This window comes from Quercus robur, chromosome 4 (genome assembly GCF_932294415.1).
Source record: "Quercus robur chromosome 4, dhQueRobu3.1, whole genome shotgun sequence".
In the NCBI taxonomy this organism is placed as follows: domain Eukaryota; kingdom Viridiplantae; phylum Streptophyta; class Magnoliopsida; order Fagales; family Fagaceae; genus Quercus; species Quercus robur.
In genome coordinates, this window is record NC_065537.1 from 65,266,397 (window position 1) to 65,293,175 (window position 26,779).

General features: G+C 34.1%; 1 protein-coding gene across 6 annotated transcripts; it reads right to left on the reverse strand.

The window, feature by feature from the left end:
* Positions 1 to 1,772: 1,772 nt before the first annotated feature.
* LOC126723382 (ribose-phosphate pyrophosphokinase 1) lies at positions 1,773 to 19,893 on the reverse strand. 6 transcript variants are annotated; one of them, XM_050426766.1, is made up of 10 exons: positions 19,747 to 19,893; positions 13,365 to 13,438; positions 13,064 to 13,261; positions 11,707 to 11,955; positions 10,940 to 11,083; positions 9,868 to 10,035; positions 5,626 to 5,695; positions 3,892 to 3,973; positions 2,667 to 2,826; positions 1,773 to 2,195 (listed from the first exon to the last, which is right to left on the reverse strand). In XM_050426766.1, the coding sequence occupies exons 1-10, from the start codon at positions 19,784 to 19,786 to the stop codon at positions 2,157 to 2,159; spliced, it is 1,224 nt and encodes a 407-aa protein (XP_050282723.1). In that variant the 5' UTR covers positions 19,787 to 19,893; the 3' UTR covers positions 1,773 to 2,156. The 6 variants fall into 6 exon arrangements, with proteins under 6 accessions (XP_050282723.1, XP_050282722.1, XP_050282724.1 ...); XM_050426765.1 differs by having other exon boundaries at positions 13,365 to 13,555; positions 19,861 to 19,890; XM_050426767.1 differs by lacking the exon at positions 13,365 to 13,438 and adding an exon at positions 19,476 to 19,565 and having other exon boundaries at positions 13,064 to 13,165; positions 19,673 to 19,821.
* Between the last annotated feature and the right edge of the window lie 6,886 nt (positions 19,894 to 26,779).

Consider the following 26,779-nt stretch of genomic DNA (forward strand, 5'->3'; position numbering starts at 1 on the left):
TTTTACCAAAGATTATGGCATTGTTATTAAAAAGCATTGATATGAGTTCCAATTAGCTCAATTAGTAAAATCTTTGATGATTGAATAAGATATTTGGGATTCAATTTTCGCCTACACCAAAAACTGATTGATATCTTGATCTGATGATAAAAAAACTATCATTAAGAGCAGACGTCATAAATTCAAACTCTCTCTCTCTCTCAAAAAAAAAAAAAAAAAAAAAAAAGCAAGAAAAAAAACATTGTTATTTTCCTATTAGGCCTTGTGGTCCATTTATTCATATTAAAGAGGAATATTCATCACAAATTCATTTCATTTTTCATTTTTCATTTTTCATAGGGTTTTGCGCCGCATGCTTATATTAACTCTTTGAACATGTTTCGACCATCAGATCTAATTGGCTTAATATAGGGTACATTTTGCCTCTAGATTGGCATATTTGTAAATTTTTGGTGCCTATTTCCTTTAATAACGAAGTCGACACATTTTATCTCTCACGGCTAAATTGGGCACCAAATCAAAGCTTGAAGCTATATCCTATGACAGTTTGGACATGAATTTCATTCCATATGTTTGTACAATCTCTCTTATAAGGAGTTGTAGAAGGAGTATCCGAACCTTCTTCAGCTTCAAAGGTCATGGCAGCAAGTTGTTGTCTCTAAGGCTTCGAGACACGAGACAGTGTGTTTGGTGCTTCCAAACGAGGTTTGAGTGTGTTCTCATCATCAACATATGCTGCATCATCAGCAAATGCTCAACATCATTATGCAGCAACATCACAAGGTTATTTGCAGAATGACCAACAAGAGCTGCTAAATGCAGTTGTCCTCTCTCTGAGTTCATTCCCAGGAAATAAAAGGTTGATGCCGAGATGTGCACGGAAGCAAGCACGGCAAAATCTAGAAGCCTTGGAGGATATGCGAGAAAAAGGCATGCAAAAATGCCTTAATGTTTTAATTTCAATTATAATTTTATTATTAATTCATCAATATAGATTTATGAAGTTGGTAGAAAAAATTTAGTCATAATATTTACTTTAGACAAGGAATTAATAAATTAATTAAATACCTCATGAACAAGGTAAACTTGTTTTACAAAAGATTGGGTTGCTTACCACACTGTAAAACTTGAACTTGAGCCAACGCTGTCGTATCTTGGAATGTTGAAGATGTTTCTAATCCAACAACTGTTTCTAAAAATTATATTCAAAATGTTATGAAAAGGTTTTATATTTTTCGGGGATCACATCTTCTGAGAAATTGGCTTAACATATCAGAAATTTTTTTTTTTAATAACTGTGGCATTTATTTCATCTAAGACAATTATTTACTGTAGCCTACTAGCACTGCCATCAAAATGATATGTATCTATTTTTTTTAATATAAAATAGAAATTTTACTCTAATCTAAGTGTATATTTGTATAAAACTCTATTTTGAAAACTTGAACTTTAGCCCTTGTCCCCACACCCCATAAGCAATTAAATTTTTAAAGTAACCATCGTCCCATAAATGCACAGTGGTGATGTATCCTTGAAATACAGCATTGATGGGTTTTTCTTGATTCACTTCCATCATAACAACGGGAACCTAGGTATTCAAAATACATATAACCAGACAATAAAATTTCAAAATATTATGCCACATTCATCCAGAGTCACGAAGAACAGTTCTTAAGCAGAAATAGTCCACCTACTTCATCAGCTTGAAAACATTTATTCATTCCTCAAATGAAAAATTAAGCCATATTATGAGATTGATTTATAAATTAATATGAGCAAAAGGCAAGAAGTATATTATTAGACATTTACTTTATGGAAATTTAAACCAGACTAGGTGAAATATACATCATATATCAATTGTCATTATTCGAGTATACTTTCTTTTTTTTACTTTCATCAATCACTCTCTCAGAAGAAATAAAAAATATTAAGGGGAACTGAGAATCGTTTGAGACCTACATGGAGTTCAATTGGAGCTCTTGAAAAGAATCTATTCCATGATCCTGCAAGTGTACAAAGCTTTAAACAAAAAACTGACTGAAAACCAAGGCTTATGTGGCTAATACATTTTGATTTCATTATTAATTTCTGTTTCCAACAAGGCAACTATGATACTGTAATGGAACTAAAGAGAGTGTACAACCGATGAAAATTGCTCAGTCAATACCCAAGCTGGAATAGGGTTCAAAGCCGCCCTGAAAATTGGGGGAATAAATTGAAATTACTCACAATGCCATTGTTCTCAAACTAGAAAACCTATGCAGGACTACCCTGATATAAAATAGAAATTGATATATAACTAGAATGATATAAAATAGAAATTGATATATAACTCAAATGATATGAATTAGAGATAGGACAATCTAGAGCACAGACAAATTGGACTCTCGCCTTTTAATTTTTTTTCTCTGTTTTTTGGTAATCTTGGGTATCCAAAGTTTCAACCTTTTCAAAATTCAAAATTGTGAACTATGGTTTAGGCAATTATCTTTCAGCAGGTCTCATTCTTCCATTTGCTTATGAAAGTATCACTAACAAAGGAACATAGCCACAAATCAAATGTAACAGATAAACCCCTACGTGTTTTGAAGGATGAACTTGTTTTAATTTTTAATTTTAATTTTTTCCATTTGGCTAATTTATTATTACTGAAATATTCTACTTACAGAGCAGTCATCATGAACCCGCCATATGGTCTCCCCAAGGAGGTTTGCTACTGACAAGATTGTCAATTGAGGAAAATAGTTTTGCTCTGACACTGGAATGGTATTTGTTATGATCACCTCTTGAAACAAACCACTTGACAACCGCTCTATAGCAGGAGGACTGCAACCAGAAAAACAATGCAATAAATCAGGTTAAACAATAAAAAGATGCATGGAACTCAAAAATCAAAAGAGGCATGAATATTTTTATTGCATTTTAATAAAGTTCAAGATTTTTTAATTTGATATTCATAACCAAATTTCTAGACAAATACACCATAATTTTATTATAAATCATAACAATGGCTAACCAATGATTTCATAATGCATTTAAAAATTTTGCATACTAAAAAGAGGAATGAAAGAAAGAAGGCTTTGCACAGAACCTAGTAATAATGATATCAATCAATTAGAGGAATTTAACCAACAAAAGCAAGGGACATTTCTTAGGTCCTTAATCATGCCAAAACTATATTTTAAAAGACATACAGAGCCTGGAAGTATTTATGACCATGCAAAAAGTTACTTCAATGATAAATCCATTGTAGCATCCAAACTACTGGGTAAATAGAATAATTCCTTAACTTTGTAGTGCTTGGAGACTGCACAAAAGTGATAAAAGGTTTCTACCTACTAACAAAATTAATTCAATTGAAGTCACGGAATTCCAAACTACTAGAAGTGACATACTAGATTTCTCAACCTTAACTCAAAATAAAAAGGCAAATACATTCAAACCAGAGAGAAGGAAACACCTCACTAAGGAGACAAACAATCAGTTCCAGTGCAACACTATTCCACCTACTATACCTCTCAACTTTTCAATTGTCCACAAGCCTACCTATCTTTGCTCACAGCAGGACAAATGAATCATACTACAAAGCTATAAAAGCAGCAGCAGACATATGAACAGAAAACAGTAGCTCATGACAAATCCTGCCATGAATAACTCCCCATACACAACACAAGAATATATTTCATAAGGGTTTACAAACTTTCTTCATCATGACCAGCCTAAATCTAACAGCTTTTCCTTTACCCTAAAAGAAGAAACAACCAACAATTATTGGCCGCAGTTTCAACTACCAATCATGTACATCGTGCAAATGGCAGCTTCTGCTAATGAAAGTAATTAACATATGATGAACAAAAAAGAATATTCATGCACTAGAAAGGATCTAGATACCTAAAAACAGCATGTGTACTGCATGCATACACTTCCCTAGCACCCTCTTGGTGTAAAAGCGCTGCACCTTTTGAAATAGTCCCTGAAAACCACCAGACAAACAGAGATGATGATAACAAGGAAAAGCAACACCAATTAAGAATTCTGAAAACATAAGACATCTAGTCAGGTCCCTAAGGTAGTTGAAATATCATCCATGGTTATTGTAGCTTACATAATAACAATATAGGCTTAAGGACTGTTCCATTCACAAACTTAAAAATTTACAAATATGATTGTCACGTGATGAGGAAGATTCACCTATCAACCTATGTATTTTTTTTTTTTTTTTGATAAGTAAGAATGATATATATACGAATGGCTGCTCTATGCATGAAAAACATAGAGCAGACCCAGGAAATACAAGAACAAAAACATAACGAAAACACAAAAGAAACCCAGACAACATATTAATTACAAAGGAGAAAGAGAGCAAAGAAAAGAAGGAAGAGAATCACTAGTCATGAGTCCCCAAACCCGAGACCAATCAAAAAGAGTCCCACAAAAAATGCAAGTATCTGATTGCCGGAACTATCCAAATCCTCAAAAGTCCTCTGATTCCATTCCTTCCAAATACACCATAGGATGTATAACGGAACTAAATTCCAAATATGAGACGAATGCTTCCCCAACCAATTCCACCAACCAAAAAGCAAATCTGGGATCGATCTAAGAATAACCCAAGACAAGCCAAAAGTAGTAAAGGCAAAGCTCCACAACCGATGAGCCATCTCACAATGAAGAAGTAAGTGGTCTATTGTCTCTCCACAATGACGACACATAATGCACCAGTCTACAAAATCCAATCTCCTCAACCTATGTATTAATTGCGGGAACATTCAAAGGAATGTTTGCATGCATTTGTGTGTGTGCGTGTGTGTGTGTGTGTCTGAGAGAGAGTCAAAAGAAAAATAACTAATGCACTAGTTAGAGTGACAATGGTAATTTCAAAATGACAAATTGATTTAAAAATTGGAAGACACTCAAATAACTACCACATGCAGGTGAGGCACAACCCAAGTAGCTCATAGCCAGATGTCTACCTGCTAGAGAATCAACAAAATAATGCAAGCGCAAAGGTGCATGGCAAAAAATTTTAAAAATCCATGCACATCGTTGGTTCTTCTGAAGTGTATCCAAATTAGTTTTGCACAAAGGTTAGTGAACTTATCATCCACTTGGACTCCTATTGAATCATTACACCACTCTCCACTCTTTCTTGAACACAATGACAATTCACCTCTATATACTTGGTCCACACATGAAATAAAAGATTAGAAACCATGTGAATCACTGTTTGATGGTCACATACATATTCATAGGCAGCTTCAAATCAAACATCAACTCCTCAAGTAGGTTCTTAGATGTATGCGCCATAACCCAATACTCAAATACTATACTAAATCCAGATACAACACTCCTTACTTTTCCAACCTCACCACCATCATACTACCACCATTGTGAAATCATTTTCCCTACACAAAATGTATTCTACAAGTCCCAAATTCCAATGTGTTTTTTTTTTCTAGGAATAAATATTGTCATATGTCATTCAATTTTGTTGGTGATGGATTATCTAGAACAAAACATAACCATAACAAGCAAGAATTTTATGATTGCTATATCCGATAATTTACTTTAATTCTCAGCAGTGGTCATATCTTCTTATCTAAAAAAAAAGGTTGGAAAACCCACCAGCAGTGTCAATCATATCATCCACCATAACTGCTACTTTTCCCTTCACATCGCCAATCAGATTCATCACCTGCATGATGACATTCAATATAATTTTGTAAATCTAACGAGAAATGTTTCAATATGGAAACAACCAAGATAACATCATAGCAAAAAATAAATAGAACGACCATTTTAAGCAGGTTTCCTTCAAAAGACAATCATTATTTCCTTCCCATGACGTTGCCTTTTTCTCAATACCACTACATCCTAAAGGCCTTTCTTTTCCACATTTATTGCATAGAAAAGAGCCATGTTTATTTCATTTCAGAAGAAGTGAAAGTAGATGTGGACTTGGACTTGGAAATCTAGAGCATTTTGGTTCAGGTTTAGAAATCCAGGACATGTGGAAAGTCTACAAAAATATGCATGTTGGAGTGAAATTATCATTCTACAAGAAAACATTTAAAAACCCCTATCAAGCAGATATACAAATCTAGCTTATGGATACGATGAAATATGGACACACTCATGACACTTTTTGAAAAATAGTAGATGATACACCAAAATAAGGACACATTGTGCTAGGGATAAGATGCTAAATAGTAAATCTCTATAATTGTTTTAACCGCTTTATGGTTTGAACTTATGATAACTCTTTCTATAGATATTGATTTTTTGCACATCGTGGGGTATATGAGAAGTACCAGTATCCAATAAAACTACGATCGTAGAACTATCCTTGCTATGTATGAATTGTAACTAATAATTTTAAATCTATGTTATGAACTTACTACTCTTTTCCGCCCACAACTCAACTCAGGAGCCCCAATCACGAAATTTTAATAGCTGCCATTAATGGAATAATGACTTGTTTTGGATGTGATGTCATCTTTGAAGAAGAAAAACTGTTGTTGATAGTATACTGAAAATCTTCTAATCATTTGAAAGCTGTCAACATTTTTGTGTGTGAATAAATCCTATGTGTATGGTTTATTATAAGTCTATTAATGCTTTTCTTAACTTTGCTGAAGGATATTTAACTTAGAAAATTTTGAACTAATTTATGGTGGGTGTTGTAGATGGTGGTTTTGTGGGTGTTTGGTGGCTTGGGTTTAGCAATGAGTGGTAGTCTTTAGTTGTTGGGTGGCAGTGGTAGTTTTGTGGGTTTAAGTGTGTGTTACAGATGGTGGTTTTTGTGGTGTTTGGAGGCTTGGCTGGGCAGGGCAAGTGACAGTGGGCCATTTGGGGGCAGGAGCAAGGATCAGGAATGAGATTGCTGCTCCAAACCCACTCTGTAGTCATCCCTATATGATAAATTTCTAACTTCCTCAAAAGATGCAAGCCACTACACACAAGTACGCAATTGTAGATCTAAGGGCATACCACTACCAAAGATATATTCCAACAATCAAAGCTGCATTTTGACATTTATAAGAAGGAAATTTTTTTTAGCAGCAACACACACAAACACACCTAATGGGTCTTGAACCCACGACTTCACCCTCCACCCTGTCTTGAGGTTGGGGCTGGAAGTTCCACTTTTGGTCCAGCTTATTGGCAAAGTAAAATTTGCAACAATCTATTGCACCATCCAAAAAGAGAAAAGTAAACTAATGGGGGAGAAAGACAGTGATGGGTGGTCTAAAAGTCTTTTCATAGATTTCCAAAGAATAGAAAATCTGCTTAATGCTATAGTACACCCTGCTGGCATGATTCCACCTGATGCAATTTGGCAAAATTTATGTCAGAATAGTACTTGTGCTCCATAAACAAGCATTTCCATTTATTTTAGATTTTACATTATCATGTTACAACTGACTAGTAAATGTTCATGCCTCCTGCTTAGTCAACGCAAATCAACAGTTCAGTTTTGCATTTCTGTACTGTCACATTATTGAGCACAGTGTCCTTTCATAAACTCTACTAACTAACTTTGGGTTAGGGGTTAAGTCCTTGCCATGTGATTTTCCAGCACACTATGCAATTATTTGTACATCAAAAAATAAACTAATAACAACCTTAAAAAGAAGCTTTTGAGGGATTTAAAAAAATACATATGCATGTACTTAATTACTTATATTATATATGTGTATTGGAATTTAAAGATAAACTTGATTTATGATGTAATTCTACGATTTGCAGGACAACACAACAATATGGCAATGAAAAAAGTCTGAAACAACTTTATAGACTTCAAAGGAAAAAAAAAAAAAACCAATATAGTTGCAAGTATATAATACTGAATACAAGGAGTCAGACTAGATAGACTTTGGAGCTCATTTGGATTGGTTGGGAAATAGAAGCATATAAAAAATATGTCAGGGATGCTTCAGAAGGTATGGGACTTCAAAGTTTCTCAAGTACATTAAAAGTAAGTCCCTTTTTTTTTCTTTTCTAAAATTGTAAAAATAGTCTTCTTAGAAAAAAATGGACATTTTGATATTCTCCAGGACACATTTGAAGACCAAAACAGCTTTTACATATTGGCATGACAATTACACAATTGTACACATGCAAATAATTGACAAAGCCTAAGAACACGTTTACATTAAAGATAACTTGCAGGTATACATTTTCATCATCCAATTCTTTTGTTATTTTGTTCAATGGGTCCATGCATAACTCACCAATCAAAAAAGGATTATGAATTTGAGCCATAGCATTGATTAGCATTTGGAAGCTGAACATGAAAATCTTAAATAATAACAGAAATCTCTAATTTTTAATTTTGTAATCTTGGTTTATGATGGAATCACTAAATCCGAAAAAGAAATAATTTAAAGTTCACTCATCTCAAGACTTCAAGGGATGAGGGGATACAAAGGTTATTCATTTTAATGTGTAATGTTATGAGACATTGATACCTAGTCATATCCATTTTCTTTCAGAATTACCAAAATGAATCAATCTTCTTCTTTTGTAAAAAAACAAACAAAAATAATTTCACAAATTTCCCATCTCTATTTTTTTTCTTTTTTTTTTTTTTGATCGGATCTCTCTTTTTTTTTTATAAGTAATAAAAATATATTAAAAAGAAGAGGGGTGTCACCTGAGTATACAGGAAGTACACATCAAGGATAGAAACAAATCAAGTGCATAAAGTACAAGAGTCCATGAAATCATGGACTGAAGAAAAAGAACGAAAGCCTAACATTGTAACCCAATCCAAAAGAGTCTTAAGGAAGAAGAGTTTAAGATCTGAGACTGATCTCTCTAAATCCTCAAAATGCTGGTTATTCCTCTCCCTCCAAATGCACCACATCAAACAATGGGGCATAGCCATCCAAATAGCAGAATTCCAATGCCTCCCAAACTTTCCTTGCCAACAGCTCCACCACTGTTTTTGGCATAACCCAACGAATGCCAAACAGAGTAAACACCATAGACCATAAATCAAAAACAATAGAGCAATGGATGAGGAGGTGGTCAATTGATTCCCCATTTCTTTTACACATACAACACCAATCCAAAATCAAAATTTGCCGTTTCCTAAGATTTTCAATAGTCAAAATATTCCCCAAAGCTGCAATCCACACAAAAAAAGCAACTCTAGAGGGGACCTTAGACTTCCAAACAGTCTTCCAAGGAAAAGACTGATCGAAACTTTTTGTCAGCACCTGGTAATAAGAACGAACAGCAAAACCTCTTCCCATAGCAAGTTTCCAACACATCTTATCATCCCTAACTCCTTTCAAAGAAGCTCCATAAATTCTAGAAATTAAACTGTAGAAGGATTCCAATTCCCAATCTTCGCTGTATCTTCTAAAAGTTAGATCCCAAAAAAGAACACCATTTGGGAACTTCATCAAATCAGCCACATAGGCCTCCTTATTTCGACTTAAAGAAAAAAGTCTTGGATAGAGCACACACAAAGAAGTGTCCCCACACCAAATATCCTGCCAAAATCTAACAGTAAATCCGGCCCCAACCTCAAATTGGATGTGACGAACAAAAGATGGCCAACCACGACTAATAAACTTCCACAAACTCACTCCATGAGGGCCAATAACAGGAAGAGAGCACCAACCTCCCCCTTCACAACCATATTTTGCCCCTATCACTCTCCTCCACAAGGCTTGTCGCTCATTCCCAAATCTCCATAACCATTTTCCAAACAAGGCTTTATTAAAACTTCCCAAATGATGCTTCATTTTACTTTTTTTTTTCTTCTATTTACTGTAGGAATTCTGTAAAAAAGCATAAATAGACCAAAATCTAAATAAATTGACACTGACAAAAGTAAATTTCAATAGATCCTACCTCTGCAACATTGTGTCCATGACGCCTTTTATCGACAATGGCTAGAGGGGCATCAGATAACTTTTTGGCAAAAGCACGGGCTCTAGCTACACCGCCAACATCTGGTGAGACCACTACCAAATCATCAGAACATATATATTTGCTGGCGAGGTAGTCAAGTATCACAGGCTGGTGATGCAAAAAGTAAAAAATATTACCAATTGATTAATTAGTTTATAATGAAATATTACTAAAAAATAAACGTTGGTTGTTTCTATAGGTCATGCATCAAGAATCAGTGAGACTGATGCAGCTGAGAGCAACAAAGAACTTAGGTATATCTAACATTGAAGAAGACTCGCACGGAGAAACAAAGCCCCCTAATTGGATGCTCATCTAGCAGACTCGTTATTTACAATACTCAAAAAAGCCAAAGGCATTTTTCTATGATAATCGAAAACCAACTGTCTTGAATGATTAAGCAATCTTCAGACTACAATAAGACAAACCCAATGAGAGTTTTTTTTAAGTTGTTTTTGGATATTTACCCAGAATGTAAAAGACACTTATAGAAGAGAGTAATATAATTATTCTGTTTTAGCTTTTTCAGCAAAGCCAAATTCTATCTCAATTTGATTTTACTTCAGCTAGCTTTGTCAGAGACAAGAAATCCTTGTCAAACTCCAGCACCCTCGTATGTAAATACTAACATAGCAACAACCCCTATTGAATGGCTCATTATGAAGACTCTTAAGTTATTTATTGTACTCAAAAAAGCCAAAGGCATTTTTCTATGATGATCGTAAACCAACCGTCTTGAATGAATTCGCAATCTTCAGATTATATTAATACAAACCCATTGAAATTTTTAAAAAAAATTTTTTGGATATTTTCCCACAATGTAAAGACACTTATGGAAGAAAGGAATATAACATAAGTGTTCTGTTTTAGTTTTTTTAGCAAAACCAAATTCTATCTCAATTCGATTCAACTTCAAGTAGCTTTGTCAGAGACAAGAAATCCTTGTCAAACTCTGGGGCCTTTGTATGTGGATATTAACATAGAAGAAATGCAAGTAGTGTACATTTCTTACCTGACCATACACGTGATCCACTGGAATATCAAAATAGCCCATGGACTGCCCTGAATGAAGATCACAAGCAAGAACACGGTTTGCACCTGCTTCCGTAATCAAATTTGCTACAAGTTTGGCTGCAATTGATTCACGCCCTTGAGTCTGAAAGATCAATATTTTGAAATTATGAGTAAAACAAACTTGAATTAGCAAAGACTTATCTTGAGTATCAATGTTGACTAGAACCACCAGCTCTGGAAGAATTCCTAAAAAATGCACATGCAGAAGCTAGTAATTATCTTAGGCTTTAAAATTCATAACAATTTTTTTCTTTTAAAAGCTTTCCTACTTGGTAGTAAATCTGTTATTCTTTATGCTTCAGCATTTTATTAAAATTATAATATGGGAAATGGATACTTAAAAAGCAAAAAATACACTGGCAATAAAGTAACATATACCACAGTGATTGATCACAAACTCAGAGAAGAAAACCCGATGAAGTTGATCACTTATCAATGATGTAGTATAAGGCCCTTACTCGAAGAAATGAACATAATGAAACCTGACCATACACATTATAGGATTTTAAGGCCATGATTTGCTATAGCAAAAAGGTAAGCTATTATGAACCCAAGAAGAGATGTACACTCATCTTGTTATCTAATTTAACAATTTGAACTAGGAATAGACAGAAGACCCATAAAAATACGTGTTTGCACATTTGATTTGACGCTAAACAAGATAAATTCCCTTTTTCAGATCCTTTGCTAATCATACAAAATTACCTTTCTATCAGCCCTGGCATATCCAAAATATGGAATCACTGCAGTAATATTTTTGGCTGAAGCCCTCCGACAAGCATCAATCATTATCAGAAGCTCCATAAGATTCTCATTTGCAGGAGGACACGTAGGTTGCACAAGATAAACATCACACCCTCTAACACTCTCTTGCAACTGAACATATATTTCGCCATCAGCAAAACGTTTAATCTTAATTCTTCCAAGCTCCAGACCCATGTAGCATGCTATTTCCTATTGAATATGTGATGATACATCAGAAATATGCACATAAGAATTTTCTATGTATAACACTAAAAGAAGTACAATAAAAATATGAAGCAAAACACCAAAATCAGTCATATCATTAAGAATAAGGTGCACATGACATATACAATTCAAACAAAATTGTATTGTGTAAAAAAGAGAGATTTGTCACCATTTGATCTGTTGTAGTCATAATGTTAATGACAATGCTAAAGATTTACATAATACATGCTATTAGAGTTTGGATGATGATTGAAAGATTCAACAACAATGGCAGCTGCAACAATTGACATTAAGGGAAAATAAGGAGAGAGAGAGAGAGAGAATGAAATCCACTAATCTTGCTCTCATTTTTTCCAATACACAAAAGCCTTAACTCGCCAAAAAAAAGTCTCTTCCACCGACCCTTAAACCCAAGATGCAACCCACAAACTATTAACCCTTGGGACAATCAAACATAACACACAAAGGTACCAAGGAAATGCAAAACCATAAGAGAAACTTCTTTTGAAATAGTGCTGTAGAGGTCTCAAACCACCCAATTGCCCAATTGATTTTTACCAATCTTGTTCTGAAACCAAAAACAAAGCACGCAATTCACTTCTTAAAATCAACTTCAACCTTCACATCACTCATTTAACAATTCCATTCGATAACCTCTAATTACATCCTAGTTTCCTTCTTAACATCATAAATACTTCTTTTATAATTCTCGCACGCGCTGAGCTCAATTCTTATGCTCACTAAAACATTTTAACACCGCTGTTTTTATTTCATTACATTGTAACCCGAAGTTAAAACCACGATTCTATTGATTTCACCAATCACTTCCTAATATCAACTTCAACCTTCACATCACTCATTTAACAATTCCATTTGCTACTTCTTTTAATTCTCGCACGCGCTGAGCTTAATTCTCATGTTCAATAAAACTTTTAAAACCACGATTCTATTGATTTTTATCCATCACTCCCTAATTATCAACTTCAACCACCCTTCCACATCACTCATTTAATTCTCGAGCTCAATTCTTAGGTTCGATAAAACATTTTAATCACATAAATACTGCATATACTAAACAAAAATGAATATTGACCTGAGAGAGAGCGGGATTGGCGGTGCCGGAAAATATACGGAGCCTAGTGTCGTGTGCATTCTCCGAATACGGTGCGTTTGAAATGGAAGGCGTTGTTGCTGTTGCTGTTATTGCTTGGTCAGTGGTAGTGCTGCTACTGAGATTTGGAGCGTACGGCTTTCCGTTCTCGAACTTCAACGGCTCCACCAAATTACATCTCTGAAATATGAAAATTTTCAAAGAGGAACTGAGAGTGTGTGTAATTTATAAATAAATAAATGAATAAATAGGTTAGAGGCGGGAAGAGAGCTGCTTTGCTTACGACGCCGTTTTGGGAGGCAGGGATTCGAGAGCTTGGGAAGAAATTCAATTTCAAATAGGAACGAGAAGTGAGAGGTGATGATGAGCAATAAGAGTGATGAAGCAGAGATGACATTTTTCTTTTTCTTTCTTTTCAGTTATTGCTAAGAAGGAATGGGTTTTTTTTATAGTGTGATTGAAAATTTTGGAGAGGTTGATTTTTTTTGGTTTGGCTTGGTAGGTAAGTGGGGGTTTGTGAAATTGTGAGCTTAATAAGTTTTTTTTTTTATTGGAGAAAAAATGAAGTTTGACTCTTGAGAGTACAGGGTTTAAAGTTTTAAACAAGTGAGCCTCATCCATTCATTTTTTTTTTTTTTTTTACTCTATTTATACTTTTTTTCCTATTTTGGTTTAATGGTTATACTGTTATATAGTTATTAATAGTTTTTTTCTTTTTGATAAGTAGTTATTAATGGATTTCAATTTCATGGAGGACTTTTCTTTTTTGGTATCGTAGGGGGTTAGATTTGGCGGATTGAAAGACTCGAGTTATACCGACCTTTACACTTTGACTTTTTGTTTTGTTTTTTTTTTTATTTGATAGGCTAGTTACACACTTATTACACTTTTACTTATATAGTCATCTAAAGTATTCTTTTGATTTTCAAATTTTATAAAAATTAAAAAAAAAAAAAAAAACTATAAGAGTATTCTTTTTTTTCTTTTTTTTGTAGGCCATTTTGAATGTGTACCATATTGTAAATCCATCAAAAATCTCCTTCCAATATTGAGAGCTTAATACCGATTTTAATTTTTTAAGTATTTTTTTACACTTTCTCCCACTTTTTCTTTTTATTATTATTTTTTTCTTTCTGCAAGAAACTTTTTATCATAGAACAGAGACAATTTTTTCTCTTTTTAGGGCTCCTTAAAAAAAAAAATCTTATATTTCTCACTCATTTTTTCAAGGTAAATAATTGCTTCTTTCCTTTTCTTTTTTCTTTTCTAAAAAATCAAGTTCCCAAGAAATCATCTTTGTTAGTAAAAATAGATTTTTAATGCAACAAGTTATTCTTTAAAAAGAATCTCTTAACTGTCAAAGACCTTGTACCTAAATTAGCATCTCCACATGTACAAAGTACTTAGAGATTTAAGAAGGAAATGGTTCGAGTTTCGGGATTAGCAGTATGTTGTATTTATCTCTTAACCAGTCTAGCCTTATAGATCTAGGATCAAGATTTTCTAAAGTTTTTTAGTGTACTCTATCATGTAGAGTTTTTTAGGTTCTCACATTTATTTTATAATAAAGATAAATAAAGAGTGAATTACATTTTCTTTCTTTCTTTCTTTTAGTTATGAAAATTGAAAAGAGATCAAAAGAAGAATAAATTTATTATATAGGAGTAATTCAAGGGTAAGGATAAGGGTTCAAAAAAATTAGAAATGAGTTGGTTCGATTTTAAAGAGTAAAATCTCCTTTCTCGAACATTATTTTATGCCCCTCAACAAGAGTCACCCATGAGTCATGACCCATGTACTCGAATTTGGCTTTCCTCCAACCAAACCTATGAGGCTAGTTGAAGAAATTTTTTGCCCTCATCCAATATAGTGGAGCTTTTGAACGGTGGATTCCGGCATATGCTCGTCGTTCTTTATGATAAAGGAAAGCCATATAAAGACAACCAAACCTATCAGAATTTTTTCGAATACATGAATATGATGCTACACAGTGAATACCTAATATTAGTATATTTACTATTTGACCCAAGAACAATGCCGGCCCTTGACATTTTGGAGCCTTAGGTGAGAATTAAAAAAGAGCATTTTTTTTTTATATTTATGTATTAATTAAATTAATATTTATTTAATATTTTTATATTATAATATATTTCATTTAAAATCTATTTTTCTTGACTTTTGAGATACAAATTGACTAATTAAATTTTTGTATTCAAGTTCTTATAACATTTCATTTTCAATCGATAGTATAGCTAATTCATTTAATCTTTCTTAAGACATTGTTGATCTTAGATATAATTTTATTAATTTTAATTTTGATAAATTTCTTTCTGCAGAAGCAACTATAACAAGTATTGTGAATAAAATTCTATAAGCAATACATGTATTTGGAAATGAATTTAATCTTCTTCTTTTTTATATAATTTAGTATGTCAATTGGAATATATTCTTTTATTTGTAAAATTTCTTTTAAAACTTTTAACTCTGAAAAAAAAATCTAAACCATCAATATCATAATAAATATCATGTTTGAGAAAAAATTCAAGTTTAAGACAGTATTTTTGCAAACTATCATCATCTAGCTCTGAGAGAGAGAGATATGGAGAGCAAGAGTGAGAGAGAGAAAAGTAAATTTTAGGGATTTGAGATTTTTGATTTGTTTTTATTTGAGATTATTTTGTGGGTAATTTTTTAGACCGGATTTGCATTGTATCCAATTGATTTTTTATTTGTCTAAAGGTTAATGATAATTTTTTTGGGATAATTGATTTTGTTTAGACTCAAGAATTTTTTGGGGTAACAATGTTTACAAGGATGTTCCAAATTTTTTGTTCTTTGGTCATAAGGATGTATAAGATTTTTTAGAGTTTCATCTAAAACTAAAATTTTTTATATTTTTTTTTTCTACTACCCCTTCTTTTTCAAAATTTTGGAGTCCCCTTCCACATGGGGCTTTAGGCGATGGCCTAATTGACTCAGTGGAAGGGCCGGCCCTGCCCAAGAACCAACGCCATTTCTCCGAAAACTGAAAACCAACAATGATGTTTATGTGGGTTTACCAAACACTTTATAATAATTGTAGAATTTGTCCTGTATCTATTTTGGTTGTAGTCCTGCATGTTGGTAGAATAAGAATAGTATACAACTAATACATGCCATGTTATCTTCACTAATTCAATTTATTTATAATAAAAAAAAAAATACCATGTTATCCTTGTACTTGCATTGCAACACATGTAAAGGTCTTTATGCCTTAAAAATATTAATGAAAGAAGACTTTGAGCTTTCACGTCAGTTCGTTGTTGATCCGTGCTTACACGGTTTTTTTTCTTTATAATTATTATTATTTTTTTTGGATAACATAGGAGAACTTCACTCAGATTAGTTGCACGTCGCAGAGCATACTGTACAACAATTCTCACTGTTAATCAAACTCTTACAGACAACTAACCCCACCTACCAAAACCAGTTTTGGGTAATCTAGGGGCTTTTCACCCCTGACAGGCTAAGCAGTTTATACTCATGCCTAGGAGACATAAATTTTAAGTTAAACTTGTTCAATGCACGTGCATATATAATATATCCTATTTGGTTTAGTCTCAATTTTTTTTTTTTTTTTGAGTTGTGTATATATTAAAAAGGGATAATTACACATAACCCACCTATGGTTTGGGCGAAAATCACTTTGCCCACCCGTGGTTTGAAAAGTATCACTTAACCCACCTGAGGTGTGTTTCCGTCACTCTCCGTAACCCACCTCAGTCTCTACAGTTACAAAAACACCTTTTAACCCCAAAACAGAACATAACGCGAATCAAAACCCCCAAAACTCAAACACTTTTCGAGAGAGAGACCCGGGGTGCGATCAGCTTGTTCTTCGTGGTTTGGAGCGTGTGGAGAGGGAGAAAACACTTGTTTTGCATCATCGAACCTAGGCAAGGTATGTGTGACTGCTGTTCATCTGCATTTGGGTCTGTTCTTGATTTAGGATTTCAGATTTTGTTCAAGTGTGAACTTACTGTGTGAAAGTCTAAATTTGTACTTTTCAGGAATCGTGTTATGTTGATATGTCTTCATCAAGTGGTAATTTCTTGGGTTCATATGGATATATGTGCAATGAGCAGACTTGTGTTTTGAGAACAAGTTTGAGTTTGTACAATTTTGGAAGGAGGTTCTTAAGTTGTAGCCATTATAAGGTTGGTCCTAAGTGTCCTTTCTTTGTTTGGATTGATAACCCAACCTGTCCTCGTGGGAATGAAATTGCACCTTTGGCTCTAGAGAAGATGTCTAGGCTTTAGACTGCTCTCCAACTTGCAAATGAGAGGGAAAGGACAGCTCTGGAAACGGCAGAAGAAGCTAGGCAAATGGCAAAAAAGGCTCTTGAAGAGAAAGCCAAAGCCAAGGAGAGGGAGAGAAAGGCTCGAGCTGTCTGTGCAAAAGCTAAGGAAAAAGCCATTCTTGCTGAAAAGAAGCAAAGAATGTGGAAGTCTGCATGCATTTTGTCATGGATCTTTTTGTTATTGTTATGTTGTTGTGTTTTGGCTCAATTGAGTTCTCTGGAGTGAAGAGACCTAGATTGTTGCCCCTGAAGTAGTTAATTGGTTAGTAGAGATAGTTATAGCAATGGTGTTAATGAATTTGCATTGTAATAGCACTAGCCTACTGATGTAATGTTTTGATGTGTCAATGAATGAAGAATTGGTCAATTATTGAGTATTTTGTGCATATCATAACAACCATTCATGCTTACCAGAAGTAATGGTCAATTATCAATTTGGCTGTGCATACCATAACAACTATTCCACAATAAAAATTTTCATACACTATATTACATATCATAGCTCCAGACCCATGTAGCATGCTATTTCCTATCAAATATGTGATGATACATCAGAAATATGTACAAAAGAATTTTCTACACATAAAACTAAAAGAAGTTCAATAAAAATATGAAGTAAAAAAATAAAATTAGTCATATCATTAAGAATAAGCTGCACATGACACATTCAATTCAAACGAAATTTTATTGTGCAAAAACAGAGAGAGTAGTCACCATTTAATCTGTTGTACTCATAATATTAGGGACGGTGCTAAAGATTTACATGGTAAACGCTATTAGAGTTTGGATGATGATTGAAAGATTCAACAACAATGGAAGCTGCAACAAGTGACATCAAGTGAACATAAGGAGAGAGAGAGAGAGAGTGAAATAGTATGAAATCCACTAATATTGTTCTCATTTTTGCCAATACACACCATAAAGCCTTAACTCATAAAAAACAAAAAATCTCTTCCAACCCTTAAACCCAACTACCCAAGACGCGACCCACAAACTATTAACCCTTGGAACAATCAAACATAACACACAAAGGTACCAAGGAAATGCAAAACCATAAGAGAAACTTCTTTTGAAATAGTGCTGTAGAGGTCTCAAACCACCCAATTGCCCAATTGATTTTTACCAATCTTGTTCTGAAACCAAAAACAAAGCACGCAATTCACTTCTTAAAATCAACTTCAACCTTCACATCACTCATTTAACAATTCCATTCGATAACCTCTAATTACATCCTAGTTTCCTTCTTAACATCATAAATACTTCTTTTATAATTCTCGCACGCGCTGAGCTCAATTCTTACGCTCACTAAAACATTTTAACACCGCTGTTTTTATTTCATTACATTGTAACCCGAAGTTAAAACCACGATTCTATTGATTTTTACCGATCACTTCTTGATATCAACTTTAACCTTTCACATCACTCGTTTAACAACTCCATTCGGTAACCACTAACTACATCCTAGTTTCCTTCTAACATCATAACTTCTTTTTAATTCTCACACGCGCTGAACTCAAGTCTTACGTTCACTAAAACATTTTAAACACCGCTGTTTTTATTTCATTACATTGTAACCCCAAATTTAAAACCACGATTCTATTGATTTTACCAATCTCTTCCTAACATCAACTTCAACCTTCCACATCACTCATTTAACAACTCCATTTAGTATCACCTAGCATAACCATCTTCTTTTAATTCTCGCACGTGCTGAGCTCAATTCTCATTCTCATGTTCACTAAAACATTTTAAACGCCGCTTTCATCACATTATAACCCCCAAAGTTAGAACCACGATTCTATTGATTTTTACTAATCACTTCCTAATTATCAACTTCAACCCTTCCACATCACTCATTCAATTCTCGAGCTCAATTCTTATGTTCACTAAAACATTGTAATCGCATAAATACTGCATATACTAAAAAGATGAGTGCAACAAAAAATGAATATTGACCTGAGAGAGAGCGGGATTGGCGGTGCCGGAAAATATACGTAGCCTGGTGTCGTGTGCACTCTCCGAATACGGTGCGTTTGAAATGGAAGGCGTTGTTGCTGTTGCTTGGTCAGTGGTAGTGCTGCTGCTGAGATATGGAGTGTACGGCTTTCCGTTCTCGAACTTCAACGGCTCCACCAAGTTACATCTCTGAAATATGAAAATTTTCAAAGAGGAACTGAGAGTGTGTGTAATTTATAAATAAATAAATAAATGAATAAATAGGTTAGAGGCGGGAAGAGAGCTGCTTTGCTTACGACGCCGTTTTGGGAGGCAGGGATTCGAGAGCTTGGGAAGAAATTCAGTTTCAAATAGGAACGAGAAGTGAGAGGTGATGACGAGCAATAAGAGTGATGAAACAGAGATGACATTTTTTTTCTTTCTTTTCAATTATTGCAAAGAAGGAATGGGTTTTTTTTATAGTGTGATTGAAAATCTTTGAGAGATTGATTTTTTTTGGTTTGGCTTGGTAGGTAAGTGGGGGTTTGTGAATAAAAAAAAAAATGGAGTTTGACTGTTGAGAGTACAGGGTTTAAAGTTTTAAACAAGTGAGCCTCATCCATTCATTTTTTTTTTTTTTTTTTTTACTCTATTTATACTTTTTTTTTTTTCTATTTTGGTTTAATGGTTATACTGTTATATAGTTATTAATAGTTTTTTTTTTTTTTTTTTTGATAAGTAGTTTATTAATGGATTTCAATTTCATGGAGGACTTTTCTTTTTTGGTATCGTGGGGGGTTAGATTTGGCGGATTGAAAGACTCGAGTGATACCGACCTTTACACTTTGACTTTTTGTTTTGTTTTGTTTTTTTTTTTTTTTTGATAGGCTAGTTACACGCTTATTACACTTTTACTTATATAGTCATCTAAAGTATTCTTTTGATTTTCAAATTTTATATAAATTAAAAAAAAAACTATAAGAGTATTCTTTTTTTTCTTTTTTTTGTAGGCCATTTTGAATGTGTACCATATTGTAAATCCATCAAAAATCTCCTTCCAATGTTGAGAGCTTAATACCAATTTTAATTTTTTAAGTATTTTTTTACACTTTCTCCCACTTTTTCTTTTTATTATTTTTTTTTTCTTTCTGCAAGAAACTTTTTATCATAGAACAGAGACAATTTTTTCTCTTTTTAGGGCTCCTTAAAAAAAAAATCTTATATTTCTCACTCATTTTTTCAAGGTAAATAATTGCTTCTTTCCTTTTCTTTTTTCTTTTCTAAAAAATCAAGTTCCCAAGAAATCATCTTTGTTAGTAAAAATAGATTTTTAATGCAACAAGTTATTCTTTAAAAAAAATCTCTTAACTGTCAAAGGCCTTGTACCTGAATTAGCATCTCCACATATATAAAGTACTTGGAGGTTTAGGAGGAAAATGGTTCGAGTTTCGAGATTAGCAGCATGTTGTATTTATCTCTTAAAAAATAATCTCTTAACCAGTCTAGCCTTATAGATCTAGGATCAAGATTTTCTAAAGTTTTTAGTATACTCTATCATGTCGAGTTTTTCAAATTCTCACATTTATTTTATAATAAAGATAAATAAAGAGTGAATTACATTTTCTTTCTTTCTTTTAGTTAAATTGAAAAGAGATCAAAAGAAGAATAAATCATTATACAGGAGTAATTCAAGGGTAAGGATAAGGGTTCAAAAAAATTAGAAATGAGTTGGTTCGATTTTAAAGAGTAAAATCTCCTTTCTCCAACATTATTTTATGCCCCTCAACAAGAGTCACCCATGAGTCATGACCCCTGTACTCGAATTTGGCTTTCCTCCAACCAAACCTATGAGGCTAGTTGAAGAAATTTTTTGCCCTCATCCAATATAGTGGAGCTTTTGAACGGTGGATTCCGGCATATGCTTATCGTTCTTTATGATAAAGGAAAGCCATATAAAGACAACCAAACCTATCAGAATTTTTTCGAATACATGAATATGATGCTAGACAGTGAATACCTAATATTAGTATATTTACTATTTGACCCAAGAACAATGCCGGCCTTAACATTTTGGAGCATTAGACGAGAATTAAAAATGGGCATTTTTTTATATTTATGTATTAATTAAATTAATATTATTTAATATTTTTATATTATAATATATTTCATTTAAAATCTATTTTTCTTGACTTTTGAGATACAAATTGACTAATTAAATTTTTGTATTCAAGTTCTTATAACATTTCATTTTCAATCAATAGTATAGCTAATTCAATCTTTCTTAAGACATTGTTGATCTTAGATATAATTTTATTAATTTTAATTTTGATAAACTTCTTTCTGCAGAAGCAACTGTAACAAGTATTGTGAATAAAATTCTATAAGCAATACATGTAATTGGAAATGAATTTAACCTTTTTATATATATATACTTTAATATGTCAATTGGAGTATATTCTTTTATTTGTTAAATTTCTTTTAAAACTTTTAACTCTGAAAATAAATCTAAACCATCAATATCATAATAAACATCATGTTTGAGAAAAAATTCAAGTTTAAGACAGTATTTTTGCAAACTATCATCATCTAGCTCTGAGAGAGAGAGATATGGAGAGCAAGAGTGAGAGAGAGAAAAGGTATGAGTAAATTTTAGGGATTTGAGATTTTTGATTTGTTTTTATTTGAGACTATTTTGTGGGTAATTTTTTAGACCGGATTTGCATTGTATCCGATTGATTTTTGATTTGTCTAAAGGTTAATGATAATTTTTTTGGGATAATTGATTTTGTTTAGACTCAAGAATTTTTTGGGATAACAATGTTTACAAGGATGTTCCAAATTTTTTGTTCTTTGGTCACAAGGATGTATAAGATTTTTTAAAGTTTCATCTAAAACTAAAATTTTTTATATATTTTTTTTCTACTACCCCTTCTTTTTCAAAATTTTGGAGCCCCCTTCAACATGGGGCTTTAGGCGATGGCCTAATTGACTCAGTGGAAGGGCCGGCCCTGCCCAAGAACCAACACCATTCCTCCGAAAACTGAAAACCAACAATGATGTTTATGTGGGTTTACCAAACACTTTATAATAATTGTAGAATTTGTCCTGTATCTATTTTGGTTGTAGTCCTGCATGTTGGTAGAATAAGAATAGTATACAACTAATACATGCCATGTTATCTTCACTAATTCAATTTATTTATAATAATAAAAATACCATGTTATCCTTGTACTTGCATTGCAACACAGGTAAAGGTCTTTATGCCTTAAAAATATTAATGAAAGAAGACTCTTTGAGTTTTCACGTCAGTTCGTTGTTGATCCGTGCTTACACGGTTTTTTTCTTTATAATTTTTTTTTTTTAATGACATAGAAGAACTTCACTCAATTTAGTTGCACGTCACAGAGCATATTGTACAACAATCCTCACTGTTAATCAAACTCCTACGGACAACTGACCCCACCTACCAAAACTAGTTATCGGGTAATCTAGGGACTTTTCACCCCTGACGGGCTAAGCAGTTTATACTCGTGCCCAGGAGACATAAATTTTAAGTTAAACTTGTTCGATGCACTTGCATATATATAATATATACTATTTGGTTTAGTCTCAATTTCGTTTTTTTTGAGTTGTGTATATATAAAAAAAAATATATATCTTTAGAACATAGACATTGAAAAATTATTGTGTTTACTCTTAAAATCATTATATATGACAAACAAAAAGGAAAGAAAATATATTAAAAAGTCATTATTTTGATGACAATATATAAGTAATTAATTGACAAGGGCATTTTCGTCCAATAAAGCCTTCCCTCTCGGTTGGGACAAACAAACATCGCTCACAATTCTTCTAGCAACACCCATCAGCCTCCTAAAAGGTCCACCAGGCATCACCTAGATAGACCAACGGTTGGCTTGTGCTTAAATGCTGACTAACGGACCACATATGATGATGAAGAGGTATGTTAGGCCCCATAAGACCCTTGCGTATTGTTCGCTCACATAGCAGTAGACGGAGTGACCATGCCAACGGACAGATGCTCATACCGACGGACGAATGACCAAGCCGATTGTTTAAGATGGTGGGCCCTACCATCTTTGCTTGTTCTCCACTCATGAGTCTCTACATGGAAATAACTTGTACTCCACACCCAAAAACCCTACTATACATTCATATCTTCCTTATATGGTAAGAAGAACCTTGAGATCATGGAACCTTAACTCCAAGATCTTCCCCATAAGGAAAAACCCTTCATATAAGGGATCCTAATCAGGCCCTACTCTCAAAGGTACGTAGATTAATCTCTAGCTTTCTCACTATAAAGTTCTTGGAGATCTTTCATTCGCTAACTTAATGTTCGGATGGTCTTCGGCCAGCATCCCACCGGTATCCTCTGTTGGTTCTTGGTTTCTTGTTTTTCAGGTACCCATTAGAGCATTCAAGGACAATCAGCTCACTAACGATTTTTGTGCATCATCATTAATTAAGTGAGCAAATATAATAACTTTTTTATGTTTTAATACTACAAATTTTATTACATTATTTTGTGTAAGTGTATTTCACAAAAAAATAAAAAAAATTGTTGGTTTTTATGACTAGTAATAGTAGAACAATATCTCTATTAAGACAATTGATTTTTAAGACTTAACCATTTCTTATATATCTAATTTAATATCTAACATAAGTAAAGCAAAAGCGTCTTCTAAAGCTCTATCATTTTTATTTTTGGATCACCCACTATTATTACATCATACGTCTATTTGCCATGTCTGAATAATTTATTCAAGTAGCCAAAAAATTGTAATTGACTTGACTTGGAAATTCTAATTAGGCAAGATGATTATGGGAGCTATTTTTCACCTTCAATGCTTCATCTTTTTTTTTGAGCGAAAACGGTAGAAATTTTATTAAGAGACAGTATAAACATGTACATGTATCACTAGATAAAAACTCTAGTGTTGGGGGACAATCAACAAGCTAGACAACACTGTGATGTCCCAAGAAAAACAAAATTGGCCAAACACGTAAAGTAGAGTCAAGCCTATACTCTCTGTGCTGCATTTAGACGTTGATATTCTTCCAGTAGTCCCATTGTACTGTCAAAGATATTCTTTGGATGAACCTGTACCTGCTCAAAGTAGAAACGATTCCTAGCGTTCCATATCGACCAGGCCGTGATTGCCCATTTCTTTAAATCAGATGAACCCAGTCTCTGTTGCAACGTCTTGAACAATAGGAAAAAATCGTCCACTTCATTTCTGCACTTCTGGATTATACCTCGGAACAGAGCCCAGACATTTCTCGCATGGGGGCATTCCCACAACACGTGACCAACTGTCTCGGTATGGTGATGACACAGCTCGCATCTTTGCTCCACTCTGATCCCTTTTTTGTGGAGATTCTCCCTTGTGGGTAGACATCCCGAGCATGCCCTCCAAAGGAAGGTACGGACCTTTGGTGGTACATTTAGCTTCCATATCTTCCTCCAAGTGGACCCTTGAGCTTGTGCCGATGAGTGTTCTGCCTGTTGCGGATATTTTAGGCGGAGAGCTACCTAGTACACAGAGCGGACCGTGAACCTTTGTGATCTATTTTCCTTCCAAACCAGCTTATCCTAGGAATTCTGACGATTTAATGGCAGCGCATTATGGACTCACAAGTTCGCCTATCAAACGTAGCAAACAACTTCCCCCTATCCCATTGCCAAGTATCCGTGTCAATCAGATCATTGACCTTCATATCCTGTGGTGGGGTAGTCAAGAAAACTGGTGAGTGAGGAAGCCAAGAGTGGGATGCCACTGATACATTTCTGCCATCTCCAACCCATCTTGACCCTGCCTGGATAATAACTCTAGCTGCCAGTAATGAGCGCCCTACAAATGAGGGATTATTGCCCAACTCCGCATCCAAAAAGGAAGTATTTGGGAAGTACCTTGCTTTATATACTCTATAGAAAAGCGACCCATTGTTGTGAATGAGACGCTATGCTTGTTTAGCGAGCATTGCAAGGTTGAAAGCATGAAGGTCCTTAAAACCCATTCCCCCCTTCATCTTTGAATTACACATTCTACTCCACTTTATCCAATGGATTTTCCTTTCCTCCTGGTTTTGGCCCCACCAATATCTAGCCACCATGGAATTGATATTATCGCATATTGACCTTGGAAGCTTAAATAAGCTCATAGAGTACATAGGGATGGCCTGTGCTACAGTTTTGATAAGAATTTCACGCCCCGCTTTAGAAATATATCTCTCCTTCCACCCCATCACTCGTTTGGCTATCTTTTCTTGAAGCTCCTTAAACGTTCCCACCTTTGACTTCCCATTTGGCATTGGAAGACCCAAATACTTCTCACATTCTGACATGACCTGAGCTCCCAAAAGCTGCTGAATAGCATCCCTTACCTCTTGCCTTGTATTCTTGCTGAAAAATAATGTTGTTTTTTGTCTATTTATTGCATGTCCAAATGCAGCTTCATATTTGCCCAAGATTTCCAGCACTCTTTGGCACTCCTCAACTGTTGCTTGACAAAATAACATACTATCATCAACAAACAAAAGATGAGAAATGCATACCCCTTGTCGGCTGGACAAAACACCCTTAAGTGATCGGGTCTCTTCCGCTTTCCTCAATAAGGCAGACAAACCTTCAGCACATAATAGATACAAGTATGGTGAAAGCGGGTCTCCTTGTTTTATGCCTATTGTGGGAGTAATGAAACCCTTCGGTTCTCCATTGATAAGGACTGAATAAGATGCTGTAGTGATTGTCTCCATGGTCATATCTACCCATCTGTGATCTAGACCCAACTTTAGCATTATATTCCTCAAGAATCCCCATTCAACCCGATCATACACCTTGCTAATGTCCAACTTCACTACCATCTGTCCCACCTTGCCTTTTCTTTTATTCCTCATCCTGTGTAGTAGTTCATATGCTACTGTGGTATTGTCAGTGATCAACCGGTTTGGCACAAAGGCACTTTGTGTGTCAGATATCACATTTGGCAAGACAAGCTTTAATCTGTTCGCAATCACCTTTGATAAAATTCTTGAAACAACATTAGCCAAGTTTATAGGTCTATAATCAGACATCAGAGATGGATCATCCTTTTTTGGAATAAGTACTATATGAGAATAGTTCATTTTACGTAACATATGTCCAGAATTTAAGACTGAAAGGATAGCCTCAGTTACATCAACTCCCACAATATTCCAAAATTTCTGAAAGAAAAAAGGAGACATACCATCTAGGCCTGGAGATTTTGATGGGTGCATTTGGAAAAGAGCCTGTCGGACTTCTTCAGCTGTGTACGGTTGTAATAAAGAATTGTTCACCTCTGTTGTAAACCGCTTCTCCACCACATCAAGAACACTCTCCATATTTCTGGGGTTTTCTGAAGTGAAGAGATCATGGAAAT